The 14259-nt window shown below is 38.2% G+C and overlaps 3 protein-coding genes across 4 annotated transcripts in view; 1 reads left to right on the top strand and 2 right to left on the bottom strand.

Moving 5' to 3' along the window:
• orc3 (origin recognition complex, subunit 3) overlaps window positions 1-1628 on the top strand; it is a 12755-nt gene extending 11127 nt beyond the window's left edge. The window contains exon 20 of the mRNA XM_015029444.1: window positions 1428-1628. Within this exon, the coding sequence (XP_014884930.1) occupies window positions 1428-1533 (106 nt within the window). The 3' untranslated portion in view covers window positions 1534-1628. The remainder of the gene's footprint in view (window positions 1-1427) is intronic.
• A 1543-nt stretch (window positions 1629-3171) lies between these two features.
• On the bottom strand, window positions 3172-7005 carry LOC106945632 (akirin-2-like). Of its 2 annotated transcripts, none has more exons than XM_015029446.1 (6): window positions 6846-7005; window positions 6355-6528; window positions 6118-6258; window positions 4941-5090; window positions 3846-3917; window positions 3172-3749 (listed from the first exon to the last, which is right to left on the bottom strand). In XM_015029446.1, the coding sequence occupies exons 2-6, from the start codon at window positions 6524-6526 to the stop codon at window positions 3739-3741; spliced, it is 546 nt and encodes a 181-aa protein (XP_014884932.1). In that variant the 5' UTR covers window positions 6527-6528; window positions 6846-7005; the 3' UTR covers window positions 3172-3738. The 2 variants fall into 2 exon arrangements, with proteins under 2 accessions (XP_014884932.1, XP_014884931.1); XM_015029445.1 differs by having other exon boundaries at window positions 6822-7003.
• Window positions 7006-9498: 2493 nt separating this feature from the next.
• Window positions 9499-13092, bottom strand: LOC106945629 (cannabinoid receptor type 1B-like). Its single transcript, XM_015029442.1, has 2 exons — window positions 12786-13092; window positions 9499-11076 (listed from the first exon to the last, which is right to left on the bottom strand). The coding sequence occupies exon 2, from the start codon at window positions 11015-11017 to the stop codon at window positions 9620-9622; it is 1398 nt and encodes a 465-aa protein (XP_014884928.1). The 5' UTR covers window positions 11018-11076; window positions 12786-13092; the 3' UTR covers window positions 9499-9619.
• Between the last annotated feature and the right edge of the window lie 1167 nt (window positions 13093-14259).

Genomic DNA, 14259 nt, shown 5'->3' with positions numbered 1-14259 from the left:
GGCAACGATCCAGATCCAGATGGTTCTGGAAAAATGGATGAAGTCAAACAGTATCTTTTTCTTTTTTATATATATGAGTTAATAACCACACCTTATTACAATGGCGTATTAGGGCCATTGTAGAAGGAAAAGAGAAAAGAAACGAGTACATTTCTGCCCAAAAACAGCTTTTTTTACTTTTGGAACTTAAAAAATGTCCACGTTTTTCCAGATAATTTCTTAAATTAGTCTCAAAATTTCTGATTATTTTTTAGCAAAATTTTGACTTTGAGCTCAGAAATATCCAAGTTTTTTCTATAAATTTTCTAAGCTAAATGTCATGTTTTTGGCAGAAATGTACTCCTTTGTTTTGTGTCTGCAGTAATCCCAAAACGTCGTCGTACTTTATCCCCGTTGTTTTTACCAACTTTATTAGTTCTACAGTTGCACAATAATGGAAAACTGTAAAAAAGCATTTTTTTCTGTTAAAAACAGGATCATTTATTTGTACAGACAGGAGCCATTGCAGTAATAGTCACACTACAAACTGTTTGACAATTTGATTTCAAAAATCAAGGTTGCGTTCTAATTTCTCTTAGTAAATTCAATCTAATCCACAAAGCATAGAAATAATCCAGACAGGCTCATTGGTCATGATGAAAGTCGGGGAGCGTCAGAAATTGTTTTCCCAAGTTGATTTTACCAACTTGGCTCCTGCTTCTTGAAGTGGAGCTAATTTGTCTGAACGTAACACACTTCGTTGGGACTCACTGACGGCGAAAGTTTAAATTATCTAGCTTGGAGAGCGACCCATAACTCCTGACGTGTTGGTCAGGTTGCTGAGTTTGTCTCACACCACATTTATCACATTGTGATAAATGTCTGTTCATGTCTGCGCAGCTCCATATGACCATATTTTAAGGAGAAATCAGCTAAATAAACAGTATTCGGCTCCCAGATGTCTGTGTTTTGACAGGCTTTACCGGAGCACATTGGTTGTTTTGGTGTCCGTCATGGCGGAGTGGGCGGAGTGTGAAGAGAGTGACGTCACATTCAAACGCAGTGGAATTCTTTTTGAGTTGCTAGGTAACGGGGCTGGGCTCGGCTTGGGTTGCTAGGTAACGGGGCTGGGCTCGGCTTGGGTTGCTAGGTAACGGGACTGGGCTCAGCTTGAGTTGCTAGGTAATGGGGCTGGGCTCAGCTTGGGTTGCTAGGTAACGGCAGAGTGCCTGTGGAATGTGACATTTGAAAGGGCTCGCTAAAAATCATGAACTTTTTGCCTAAAGTGGCTGGGTCGGTTTTTTAAGCGTCTGGCTGTTTTTAGAAGCAGTGAGATTGAAGAACAAAAATCTGAAAAAAGTGAATTTTCATAATGGGTCCCCTTTACAAAAGTGTCTTCATGATGATTTGATATGGTCTGGGGTTTAATTCCTAAACTCGCCGTTCAGCGCTCGTTTCATCCGCGCCGTGTCGGAGCTGGAGTTTCTTGGTTTCATCAAAGCAACCAAGAAGAAGACGGATCATGTGGCCCGGCTCACCTGGGGAGGATGCTAACAAAACTAACAAAACAAAAAACGTACCGCTCTTTTTGTTTTCACAACCAATTTGGGTCAATTTCTTTCTAATAAAAGGTACATATTTATTTTTCACCGTTTCGTTTATGTATTTGTTTTGCTGGAAGGTTTTTCTCTTACTCTAAATTAACTTTAGTATTACAGGACTGTAAAGAAGCAGTAAACTGCTCTCAAATTTCACTGCGGCAAAACTAGCCACTATTCAGAAATGACAGTAGAGCCGTTACCTTGTTCCCTTATTGACTGAAGCTAAATTTAAGTTGCTTTTTATGCATTTTTCTGCCTTCCTGTTCACTTTCTGTTACCATGGATACCTTATACAGAACGTTGCCAAAATAAAAGCATGAAACTTTAGCTGCAGCTACAAGAAACAAAGTAACTACATTCAATTGGCCTTTACACCAGATATGATGGTTTCTCCTCTACAAGGCAACAAATGTAGTTTTGGAAAGGAGCCACAAACATTAAGAAACCATTTTGTAGAAGAAAGTATCAGAACAAAACAAGCGACCATTTTGAGGCTGGAGAAGTGAATGTTACAGAAAATATGGATCCTGAAGAACTGAATGACAAACATTCACTACCAGAAAACAGAAGGTTTATGGGATAAATGTTTGGCAGTGCTTTTGTTTTTATTGTGTTGTATGTTACTTCCTTTTCTCGTTCTTTACTTCGCTGGCATTTCCACAGTCTTCCGTTTTGCCATCAGTTTTTTAAAGCTAAGCTTTGGCAGCTTTAACTGGGAAAAAGTTTTCACCAGTTTCCTGTTTGCAGGTTCTCACCGGCTTCCTGCCGTAGCCCATAAAGGTTTAGTGTGCTTTAGATAATAGCACACAATGAATAACTATTATTACTATTCATGTTAATACATTATCATGTAATGTATATTATATTTAATTATTACATATCTTAAATGTGTAAATAACCATAACTGTTATTGCAGAAAATTTGAATGTTTCATTTTGCCAGTCATTTTTAAATATTTGATTTTGCATTTTCTGCCTAGTGCTGCTCTATTAGTTTGTTTTCCCTCAACTACAGAAGTTAGTGGCTTATAGTTTCAGTTAGTAGTTGGTTTTCACGGAGCAACTGGAAGCATTGCTTCATCCTGGCTGTCCCTCAGGTGTGTCGATTGAAAAAGTATTGTTCAGAGTCTGGTGTGGATGAACCCGACCTCAGCCCAATAGACGGATTAGAGCGGAGAGCCAGGCCTTCTCGTCCAACATCAGCGTGTGACCTCACAAATGCACTTCTGGAAGAATGGTCAAAAATCCCCATAAACACACTAAACCTGGTGGAGAGCGTTCGAGAAGAGCTGAGGCTGTTCTAGCTGCAAAGGATGGACCGACGTCACCCTGAGGAGAGAGAGGTCACTGGAAACAGTGTTTCAGCAATAAGCATGGCAACAAAATATCACATTGTCTTATTTAGCTGGGCTCTTGTTTTGAAATTACACATCAGGTCCAGATGTCATTTGCTGGGTGTCTTCCGTTTTTCAGCAACATGCATGTAAACTTTTGGAAAATAAAATAAGTTGCAATAAGTTCCATAATGCAGCTTGAAGTGTGACGCAAAAAAGAAGTGAATCATTGAAAATTTTCAGAAATTTCCACAAGCAAAGATTCTCAACTCTCGATTTATTGTTTTTTTTTTGTTTGTTTTTCTCCACTAAAGTACATCGGTTGCAAACTGATACCAGCTGGGAAAAAGAAACTTTAAAATAAATACAGACACTGGTGGGAATAAAACAAAAAAACAGAAGTTACCTACTGTGTTTAATTTAAAAAGCAATAAATGAGGGACAGACGGCTGAAAAACACCGACTTGTTTCTCTTCCTTTCAGATTGACCAGCAAACCTTGTAAAACTCTCCAGCGCCTCTTTTGTATTTACACGTAATAGAAACAACAGACAAAGCCTGGAATGCTGGGAATCGATACAAAAAGTGAGATAACAGGGAACAGAGGCCACTCGTAGAGATAGGGTCCATTAATTTACACCAGGAAGCCGCTAGCCGCCGCTTCGCGTCGTCGCCCAGAGACGGATAAATGGCACGGTCAGAAAAGTTTCATTTAAACTAGCTAAATTAAATCTCTTGGGATGAGAACTTTTCTTTTCTTTGAGATATCACATGACAGCTTGCAGCAGGAGGAGGAGGTCTTGTTGCGGACGGTTCTGTGCCACACTCAGGAAACATCTGGAGAAAAGGAGAGGTCAGGTTGAAACCAGATTTGTTAGCTTCGACTTCAGATCTGACTGCCAGCGCAGCAGGAATGTGAAAATAAAAACTCACAGCTGGCAGGCTGCTCCCCGAACCGCCGCATTAGCTGGTCGTGTGTGAACTTCACGAAGGTGTCGTATTGTTCTGGAAAATAAGCAGAACATTTTGGACTTTAGTTTATCTGGAAACCAAGGAGAAGAAAAAATGGATTCCTGCTGAAGTAAACAAATTGATTTTGCCAGGAAGCTGACAATATACGTCATCTATATTTTACTGAAAGCATTTAAAGCTAGAGATGCAATGTGTGGTTCACTTGAGGCCTCTAGATGATTTACTTTTGGCCCATCAGTTCACATTTTTTGTTGATAAAATTAATCATTTTTTATATATAGTAATATTTTAATTTTTTTGTGGAACATATTTATTTTTTGTGGACTGATATCCATTTTCTGGATTTTGTAACTTGTCAGGAGATTGCAGATATGAATTAGCTTTTGCTAACTTTTAAATAAAGTTCATTATCGCAACTAATTCAGGATTTTTACAAATGCAATCTTAAATATTTAAGTACAAAACAGTATTTTCGTTTATTAAGTTTTCCGCTTTCATTGATGTTTCTGTTTGATAGAAACGTCTTAATGATTCTTAAAGTGTGATTTATATGGAGACTTTGTTCAATCATATTTTTGAGTTTACTGACATTTATCAATATTCTTGTGTAAAATACATTAAAAAACCAACAACATTTTAGTCAGTTTTTAACATTAGCTGGACTTTGTGGCAACGATAAATCACAAATCTCATCACAAGAAATTTACCTTGATAAACGATACGATAATTGTCCATCCCTAATAATTCCTTTTCTACAAAAGCTAAAGATTACGTTGCTTTATTAAAATATTACCTTTCATTTGTTAGTGAAGCAATAAAAAGCAACAAATGTCTCCAGAAATTGTTTCAGTTTTAATAAGAAAAAAAGAAATTTAAAATTGACCCTAATGCTCTCAACTTGAAAGGTTTGGATCCCGCTGGTGTTTTCTGAATATTTGACTTAATAATAAACGTTCTGTGAGAAATCATCTTTCTTTGCGTTTCTACTTGAAGAATATTCACATTTATTACACAATATTTTAGTTTATGTAAATGCAGTCGATTAACAGTCTTTACCTGCCAGTTTTGAAGTCATGGTCTCCTCATATTCCTCCCGCACCTTGTCTTCTCGCTCTTTGAGCAAGCGTTCACAGATCATCCCAACTTGCCTGAGCGTGAACAGCGGCTGTTCTTTTCTGGTCGGAGAGACGCCGCCTGAAGACGTCCCTGTTGGGGGAAAAAAAATTAAATAAATTGCTTGGAATGAGGTGGATTTAAAGTCATGCTAATGCTAATCCCAGACAAATTTACTACTTTATTTTTAAAAGTGCTGGAACAAATCCTCACAAATCCATAGTACATAAACGTTTGTAGAAGTCTGTATTTAAATATGGAGCGTTAAATAAAGGCAGGAGGGATGAGTGGAAGAGACTATGTAACCATAACAGGCGGATTGAATGCGATATTTACGAATACAAACTTTTCGTTTGTATTCATGTTTGTATCATGATGAGTGGGGAAAGTTTACTGTAATCAGCATTTTGTTCAAAATATTTCCATGTTTTCATAATAATATTCATGGATGCTTGACAAGAGGATAATTAAGTTTAGGGCGAAATCGATCAATCGATTACTGAAGTAATCGTCGACTAATTTAGTAATCAATTAATCGCTAACTGAAGTATACAGATGCAAAAAATGGCCAATTGCTGAAGAAAAAGCAGTCAGAGCCAAAACTGTGCAAAAATATGGTTCAAATAATGTTAAGAAAATCCAAATATTAAAATTAGTTAATCCAAACAAAAAACAGAATTTACCTCATTTTTAGCCAATTACTCACAAGAATAATCAATAATTAATAAATAAATAATTGTTACTTACAGATAGGGCTGATGAATAAGATTTTTTTTTTAAAAGAAATATGTTCTACCCAAAACTCCAGGGACATTTTTTACTTCACTTAGTTAAAATTCAGCAAGCAACCTTTACTATCCAATCATCAGTTCACCCAGTATATTTTTTCTTGCACTTTAGCTTAAAACAAATTTGTATTAAAAATATTAAATTGTTTAATGTATTTCTAAACTTGCATACACAAAAAAAGATGTGAAAAAGCTGCAGAATGTGCCATTTTTATCAGATTGTCATAATAATCAATAACTAAAATAAACAGTTGCAGTAAAGCTTCTAAATACACATATTCGTCCATTTTCCTTTTATTTTTTTTAACATTTGGCATCTTTCCCAGACCGACCTGGCATGCTGGATACATTCAAGGATAACTGGGAGGGGGATTCTGGAGAGTAGCAGCATTCTGGTTGTTGGTAAACTCCATCTAGGTGTTTCCTCTTCTGAATACGTTTGTACTCCTGTTTTATGTTGTTCAGGATTTGTTCTGGTGATTCAATCAAAGACACAATAAAACAGAGAAGAACAACAAGAGTCACCGGTTGTCCGTTAAACTGGTCATTCCGGAGGCCGGAGCTTTTACCTGCGCTGAGTCTGGACGATGACTCTCCAAATGGCGAGGGCTCCATGCTGAGGTACCGCCTCGGGGAGGAAGCCGATGGGGCCACCGGGATGCATCTCCGTCTTTTGGGGGACGCGGGGCTCATCAGTGGATCAAAATCCATGGTTCTCTTCAGGGTGGCTCCACACGCCATGACTTGGAAGTTGTCAAAGAAAGAGAATGGCTTTTAAAAAATGCAGGAAAATAACAATACTGAGGCCAGGTATTTCACCCAGCGACTTTAATAGTTAAAACTGTTTCTTTTCTTTTCTTTTTTCCCAAAGGAATACGTGTTGAACACACTGTGCTGGAAAGGCTTTAACAGCAGCGATCCGCCGCTAGCTTCGCCTGGAAGCCAATAATCAAAAAGAAAACAGAGCTAACACTAGCTTAGACTACCGCTGACCCTGGACTACTTCCTACATTTATATATAAATAATTTGTTTTACCTGTTAAGCGAAAGTAATTCCGACCAGAGGTGTTGACTTAGTTCTGCTGGGAGAATTGTTTTCCAGAAGTTAAGTGCCGAGCAGCCAGCTGCGGGCCAACTGTTGGTCTGCAGATAACGTTGCTACGAGCTAACGCTACTTAGCTGCTTGTTTTTGATACGAGGCTGTCGGCGTCTCCGCCCCCTGACGTCACAAGTCAAACCCGGAAGCTAGGCATTCTGGGCTATGTAGTGACATGCCGCAAGGAGAATAAAGATGATTAATTATATTCTGGGGAAATTGTCAAATAATAAAAATATGGGAAAATCAAAAGTAAAAAAATAAAATAACATTAAACTAAAAAGATTGGAATAACACTGTTAGGTTAGTTCTGATTGGTCGTTCTTTTTCTAGACTTTTGTTCATAAACGATTGTTTGGATGACTATCCCATCTAGTTCTGGATGCTGTGTATCTGGACGGATTTACGGATTTTGCTTTTACTTTTTTTTTTTTTTTTTTTACTTTTAGCCATTTGTTGTGATGCGTAACCATGACAACAAGTTATTGTTTTTACAACTTGGAGCAGCTAACAAATTCAAAGATACTTTATTGACCCCAAAAGGATATTAAATGTTGTTGTAATTCATATTAATTCCTCAGCTAAGACCCCAAAACCTCTACTCCATAGTATCTCAGCTTTCTAACCATAAAGTCAGAGATTTTAAATTATAACATATCTGCGACTAAAACATTATGTTGTGAGAAACTGACCTTTGAGTTTTAATTAGCTGTAAATTTGAAACATAAAAAATGGCATAATAGGTGCAATAAATATATAATCTAAACGTTTACATTCTTAAATTTAAAACAATAAAACACTTTATTTTACCGTATTCTGACTATTACTTGTTCTCAATTCATTTCTTACACATGTCCACAAGATGGCAACGTTACCCATAAAAAAACTAAAATTGATTTACTAATAAATCTGGTGATGCACGACACTTTGTAGTATCAGAAACAAACATTTATATGTTTAAAAACAATATAAAGATGTATTTAGTCATCCAGGGAGTATGGAATGTAGTTCCAAGGAGCTACATTTTTTGACTTTGAATCCTGAAATTAAAAGAGTTTGCAGCAAGAGAGCTAGTCAGTCACATCCTGTAATCTCTTGGGTTTCCTTTCATTTAAAACTTTTAAACCAGTTTAAGTCATAAAATTAACTTTACTGCATTGTTAATCAGGCAGTTTGTAAGGAAAGGCTGCAAACCGCAGGCTTAAATAGGCAAAGCTAGCAAAGCTTTTAACTAATAAAACATCAACAGAAGGCGATAAACTGGGATATTCAGTTTATTTTAAAAAGACATCCAACATTTGAACCAAATAAGGACAAAAATAGATAAAATTCACACCTTACAAAGTACTTCCTTGCTTGTAAATACTGTTATGTGACACAGTGGCACAATAGCTGTTGTACAGGAATGATGCAGTGCAGGATTAAAATTTTTTTTTTTTGTAAATACAATTAATAATTACCGAAACAAAATATTAAAAAATATTTTCACAACAGATCACTGTCAAAATGTTGCAGCATTATGTAGTAAAAATGAATAAAATACAACACATCACAGCTGAAAAGATCTTCACTTTTTAAGCAGGAGCAAAGGCAACAAAGCATCAGTAGATCCTCCAACACAAAAATGTCCTTCATCAAAATGTTTTTTAGTTATTAAAAAAAATCTAGGCCTGGGCAATACATTTATTTTATCGATTAATTAAATGTTTGAATACTTAATTTTTGGAAAATCTGAATTTTTCACAGTCCAGAGTTTTGTCCTCTTGCCCGAAGCCGCCATTTTGTTTCACAAGCGCATTTTAAAGCTTCTATTTATTTGGACTGTGAATTCAAGTCAACTCTAAGTCAGAATATTAGGATTGATTTAACATTTATTTTCTTTTAACTACAAGAATACAATCATAATGTAAGAAGAATAAAGTAGTAATTTTATGAAAAATAACCAAATATTCAAATGAGCACTGCTGAGCACCTCGTGAAGTTACTTTGGTGTAAATTTTACACATAATACTTAATGTTTTCACAGTATCAAATCAAATTATTATCAGCAGAAGTGAAACGATTGTGCAAACAACTGAGTCACTTCAAACCCTTATAACTCTGAGCAAACAACCTTTTGTTGTTTGCTCAAAAACAAAAAATTTTTACCAGAAAAAAAATCTGGCCAAACGTAAAATTTTTTTACCAGAAAAAATTTAATGTTTTTTCTGGTAGAATTGTCTTTATTCTGCTAATATTATGATTATATTGTTGTCATAATTAAACAAAACATTCTGGTGGCCTGGCCCTAAGGGATGATTGAAATAAAATCCACTTTTTGAAAATATTTTTCTTTCATTTGTAGTTTTTACTTAGTAAGCTATGAAAATAATGAATAAAATTACAAGAATAGACATAAAATTACAAGAATAAAGTCATAGCATTATGTGAAAAATGAGAGTATTCCAACTTAATTCTCTAAATATTATGAATTTATTTTTGTAATTTTTTTTATTTTCATTTTTTTTCTTAGTATGGCCCTAGTAGTCCATCCATCTTTTAGAAAAGAAAAAAATCGATTAAAATCAAAAATCGGTCATATCACCGAGGTCTAAAAGTATCCATCATCTTTTTTTTAATCCATAAAATCCTATTTCTTTTTTTCTTGTTATTTTGGCACATTTTGTAGTAACAAAGCTAACAGATCAGAGACTAAACAACACTATTAGTTTCACAGTTGTGCAGAAGCACCGTTGGTTTCAGACGGGCTCTGCAGTAGAAGACTCCGTGCCTCCAGAAACTCTAACCTGAGCTACTTTCGCTTCAGTTTTCTCACGGCGGCCGCGTTTTCTTTCCGCCCTGCCAGCTGCTGCCGCGGCGGCGGCGGCTGCTCTCATGCTCCTGCTGGTCCAGTCGCTCTCGGCGCTGCTGTCCAGGGTCTGGGAGCCTCCGCGCCACATGTGGCAGATGTTGCGGAAGGCCCTGCGCAGGTCTTTGCTCCTCATGGCGTAGATCACGGGGTTCACAGTGGAGTTGAGCAGACACAGCATGCTGCAGAAGGCGAACACGGTCTTGATGAAGTCGTCCACCTTCCCGAAGAGGTCGTAAACCATGATGGCAAGTAGAGGGCCCCAGCAGATGATGAGGGCCACCAGGATCATGACCAAAGTTTTGGCCAGGCGGAGGTCCATCCGGGCTTGCTCGGGTCTCACCGTTTGCACTTTGGCGCCTTCTGCGGTGTAGATGATCACGCTCCTCTGGGAGGTCCGGCTCAGCATGCGGACGGCGTGGTGGTGCGACTTCCAGAGGATGAACATGTAGGCATAGATGATGAACAACACCAAGACGCTCGTTATCCCAATCCAGAACATGAGGTACCTCCGGTCAATCAGCGGGAAAATGTCCGAGCAGACGGAGCCGAGCCGCTTGCAGTTCCAGCCGAGCAGCGGCAGCAACGAGATGACGATGGAGATGGTCCACATCATGCTGAAGGCGATCACCGCCTTCGTTTTGGTGACGATACGCTTGTACGCCATAGGCCTGTGGATGGAGATGTAGCGGTCAATGGCGGTGAGGAAGAGACTCCCGACGGAGGCCGTGAAGGAGGCGATGACTCCGGCCAGCTTGAAGAGGAAAACGTTAGGGCTGTCCTTCCTGTGGAGAACATGGAAGTCCAAGAAGCTGTAGACGAAAATGATGCTTCCAATGAGATCGGCCACAGCCAGGCTGCCGATAAAGTGGTAAGAAGGCCGAGATCGAAGCGTTTGCGAGTGGAGGATCACACACAGAACCATGAAGTTCTCCAACACGGTGAAGGTACCCAAAGTGAGCGCCAAGATGACGATCGCAAGCTGCTGACTAGGGGTGAGGATCATGAAGCACTCAAGGTTGTCCGCTACATTCTCCGCACACTGCGGCGCATCGACGCTCTCCACGGCGGTGGCGTTACCCAGCGCTAATCCCGAGATGTTGGTGGGAAAAACCGGAGCAATGGCAGTGAAAATCACCTCCTTAGTTCCAAGGACGAAGCCATTCTTTGATAGGCCGGAGTCGACGGAGAGGTCATCGTAGCTGGCGTCGTTGGAGCCCAGGTACTGCACACCTGTCGTGAGCGCGCTCATAGCCGTGCCAGCCATCCGGTGCGCAGCCAACTTCATAGCCGCAGAGATGCTCAGTGAAGAGGCGAGTTGGGTAACAGCATCAGGTGAAGGAACACCTAAAAGACAAAAGAATGTTTGGTTTCCATTGAAGGGGTGTTGTGTTTTCCAGTAACATAGTGCCATTTTATAGCACAATCAGCTAACTATGGTAACTTCAGTTGTAAAAATATTACATATGTTAAATATGCTGCAGTATGTAACTTTGACATATTTGTTCAAACAGTCACCATGTTATGACAGTATAAGTTGAGACAGATAATCTGTAAAAGGATCGATGTTCTCCCTGAGCTGCTATTACCATCTGAAGAAATGCAAAAACAGCCAATCAGAACCAGGAGGAGGATCTTAGCGCTGTCCATCAACCATATGTACTCACTGCTAAATGTGCTAATGGCGGAGTGGCTATGCTAACTAGCATACACCATAGCAGAGAGGCAGGGGGCCAGGTGGAAGAAGGATGAGCCATATGATATTGTGATTGACAGCGCTAAGACCCGCCTCCTGGCTCTGCTTGGTTGTTTCTAGTTAGCACTAGGACAGATTTTTATCAGATCATCTGTCTCATACCAAACTATCATGACTCACGACATGATAATAGTTTAAACAAATATGTAAAAAAAATATGGATTTTTTTTTTTGTTGTTGTAAAAGTTACATAATGCAGCTTTAAAAGAAATCTGACTTTGTAATGTAATGCCTTGAAATTGGGCCTCTGCCTCTTTAAAAACTCCTGCTCTTTCTGAAACTCCAGCTTCAGGAAGCCATCATGTTTATTTTTACCAGTGTTTCACAGAAAACTTTCTCCTATAGTGAGTTCGGCTGATGTGCAGCTCCACCAGATGTTTGCTAATTGATGCTGGCTAGTCTGAAGGAGCTGCTGCTCTGTGAGGCAGAAGCTTGTTAGTTTGGAAACTGAAGCTCTGAGGAGGACCTCCGTCCTCGAAGTCTGGGCTAGGTCCATTCAGGCTTTTTGGATAGCTGAATGGAGATTAAAGGATGAATAAAACTTGCATGAAAGAATCAAGGCAACACTGCAGGTATGTTTTTAATGAACAAATAACACAATGCAAAGGTATTTTAAAAAATTGAGGAGGAGCTTTATCCTCGGAGGCGGAGCTAGGTCCAACCAGGCGTTTAATGGTTGCCATGACGATTAAATATTTTTTTTCAAACATGCATTAAAGAATCAAGGCAACACTCCAGGTATGTTTTTGATGAGGGAATAACATTATAACATGATGTAAAGCTCTAAAAAATTATTTTTACATAATTCTCCCCTTTAAGAATGCAATAATTTTTTATTTAAAGTGATTTTAGTTTCAAATTTAAAGGAAAAATAAAACTTAGGGGCGCAGCTGACTCACAGTTGCATCCTAGACAATAGTGGGAAACTGAACAGTTGACGAACCTTTGCAGCCTCAGGGCATGGAGGAAACCAGGGGCATTCTTATTAATTAAATCAGGTCATTACGCATTAAAGCTGTTTTTTAATCCAGTAATCACCGGATTAATTAGGCATCATGGGGCCAGCTCGGGGGATTAAGAATATCGGGGGATTAAGAATATCTGATCAATAAACCTTTAAAATTTGGTGACAGAATTCAGGATATGAATTATTTACACTCAGATTTACATAATTATTTAGCAATAAGACATCAAGAAGACCTAATGATTCAGGAGCAGCACTTATATAAAAAATGAAAATGAGAAATAATTTATTAATTTTAATTATAGCTGCATGTAGTAAAGTTTGAAAAACACAAACCTTCATTGTTTCGCTCCAAATATCCCGCAGTGATCCATGCCGTGGAAATAAGTGCAAAGTCCGGGTGAGGAAAACCTGAGAAGTGAGAGTTAATTAGCAGTAGTTGTTGCTATGGGGATGATTGCAGGAGAATAATCCCGTTTGCAGCCTTCAGACAGACGCGGTGAGCATCAGAGCCAGGCTGGCTGTGCGCTGCTGTGGGAGAGGGGCGGTTATAAAGCGGCGCTTTGTGCGCCAGCCGCATGGTCACGTGACCTGAGGTGTTGGAGCGCAGCTCACGGTTCTCATCACTATCTGTTATAAATAAACACATTAACAGCTGCGGATGAGCTTTAGCTCCCCTCCGTTAATGAATCGCACAAGACAGAAGGCGCTTTTTAATATTTTTACAGCTTTTTACGGGTGCAACTTTTTAATGTGAATTTAGAGTGATTAAACTGTTGTGTGTATCCACAATTTGCATCCAATTGTAACATGTTTTTACTCAAGTGAAAGTAAAAATTAACAGTCTAGAAAATTGCTCAAGAGTAAAAAAGTATCTGGAGGATAAGTACTGAGTAACTGACCAGAACGCCCGATTTAAAAACGGAAGATAAAAGAGTAAAGTTATGAATAAATTCTGGCATTTTAAAAACAAAAATAATGCAAATAATAAATATGTTTAAAAAACAGAGTCAACACTTTTCCTATTCATAAAAAGAAACAATGAAACTTTAAATTATTACGGTCGATAGTGCAAATGTTTACTTCCAGTAATGACTCAGACTCAGCATTATAATTATAATGCCATTCTAATCTTAGAAGATTATAAAAACATACTTTGTACAGAAACAAGAAGTCTACTATGTCAGATGCATGTTTTGTTTTTTCTTCATTAAGTGAAGTTCAGTAACCAGAAAATTTAGTCAAACAAGAGTAGCAATACTTAATTATAAAATGACTCAAGTAAGTAAGGAATACAGTAAAAGAACTTAAGTGTAAATTTTTTTCAAAACTCAAACATAACTGAGTAATATTTACAATAAATAAGTACCATTGTTATTAAGTTCAGAACAGTGTTTTATCGGCGTCGACTCGATTTTGAGATATTCAATTTTGAGATATTTCTGCTTAAGTGACTGTTAACCGCCATTAGCCTAAATGCTAAATACCGTCAGTGTCACCATTAACCACCGTTAGCCTAAACACTAATTACCATCAGTGTGACCATTAACTGCCATTAGCCTAAATGCTAAATACTGTCAGTGTAACCATTAACCACCGTTAGCCTATATGCTAACTACTGTTAGCCTAAATACTAATTACCATCAGTGTGACCATTAACTGTCGTTAGCCTAAATGCTAATTACCATCAGTGTGACTACTAACTGCCGTTAGTCTAAATGCGAACTACTGTTAGCCTAAATACTAATTACCATCAGTGTGACCATTAACTGTCGTTAGCCTAAACGCTAATTACCATCAGTGTGACCAT

The sequence above is a fragment of the Poecilia latipinna genome, unplaced genomic scaffold (genome assembly GCF_001443285.1).
Source record: "Poecilia latipinna isolate Pla-1442-1.1 unplaced genomic scaffold, P_latipinna-1.0 Scaffold153, whole genome shotgun sequence".
Classification (NCBI taxonomy): Eukaryota; Metazoa; Chordata; class Actinopteri; order Cyprinodontiformes; family Poeciliidae; genus Poecilia; species Poecilia latipinna.
This window is presented reverse-complemented; position numbering and strand designations above follow the sequence as displayed.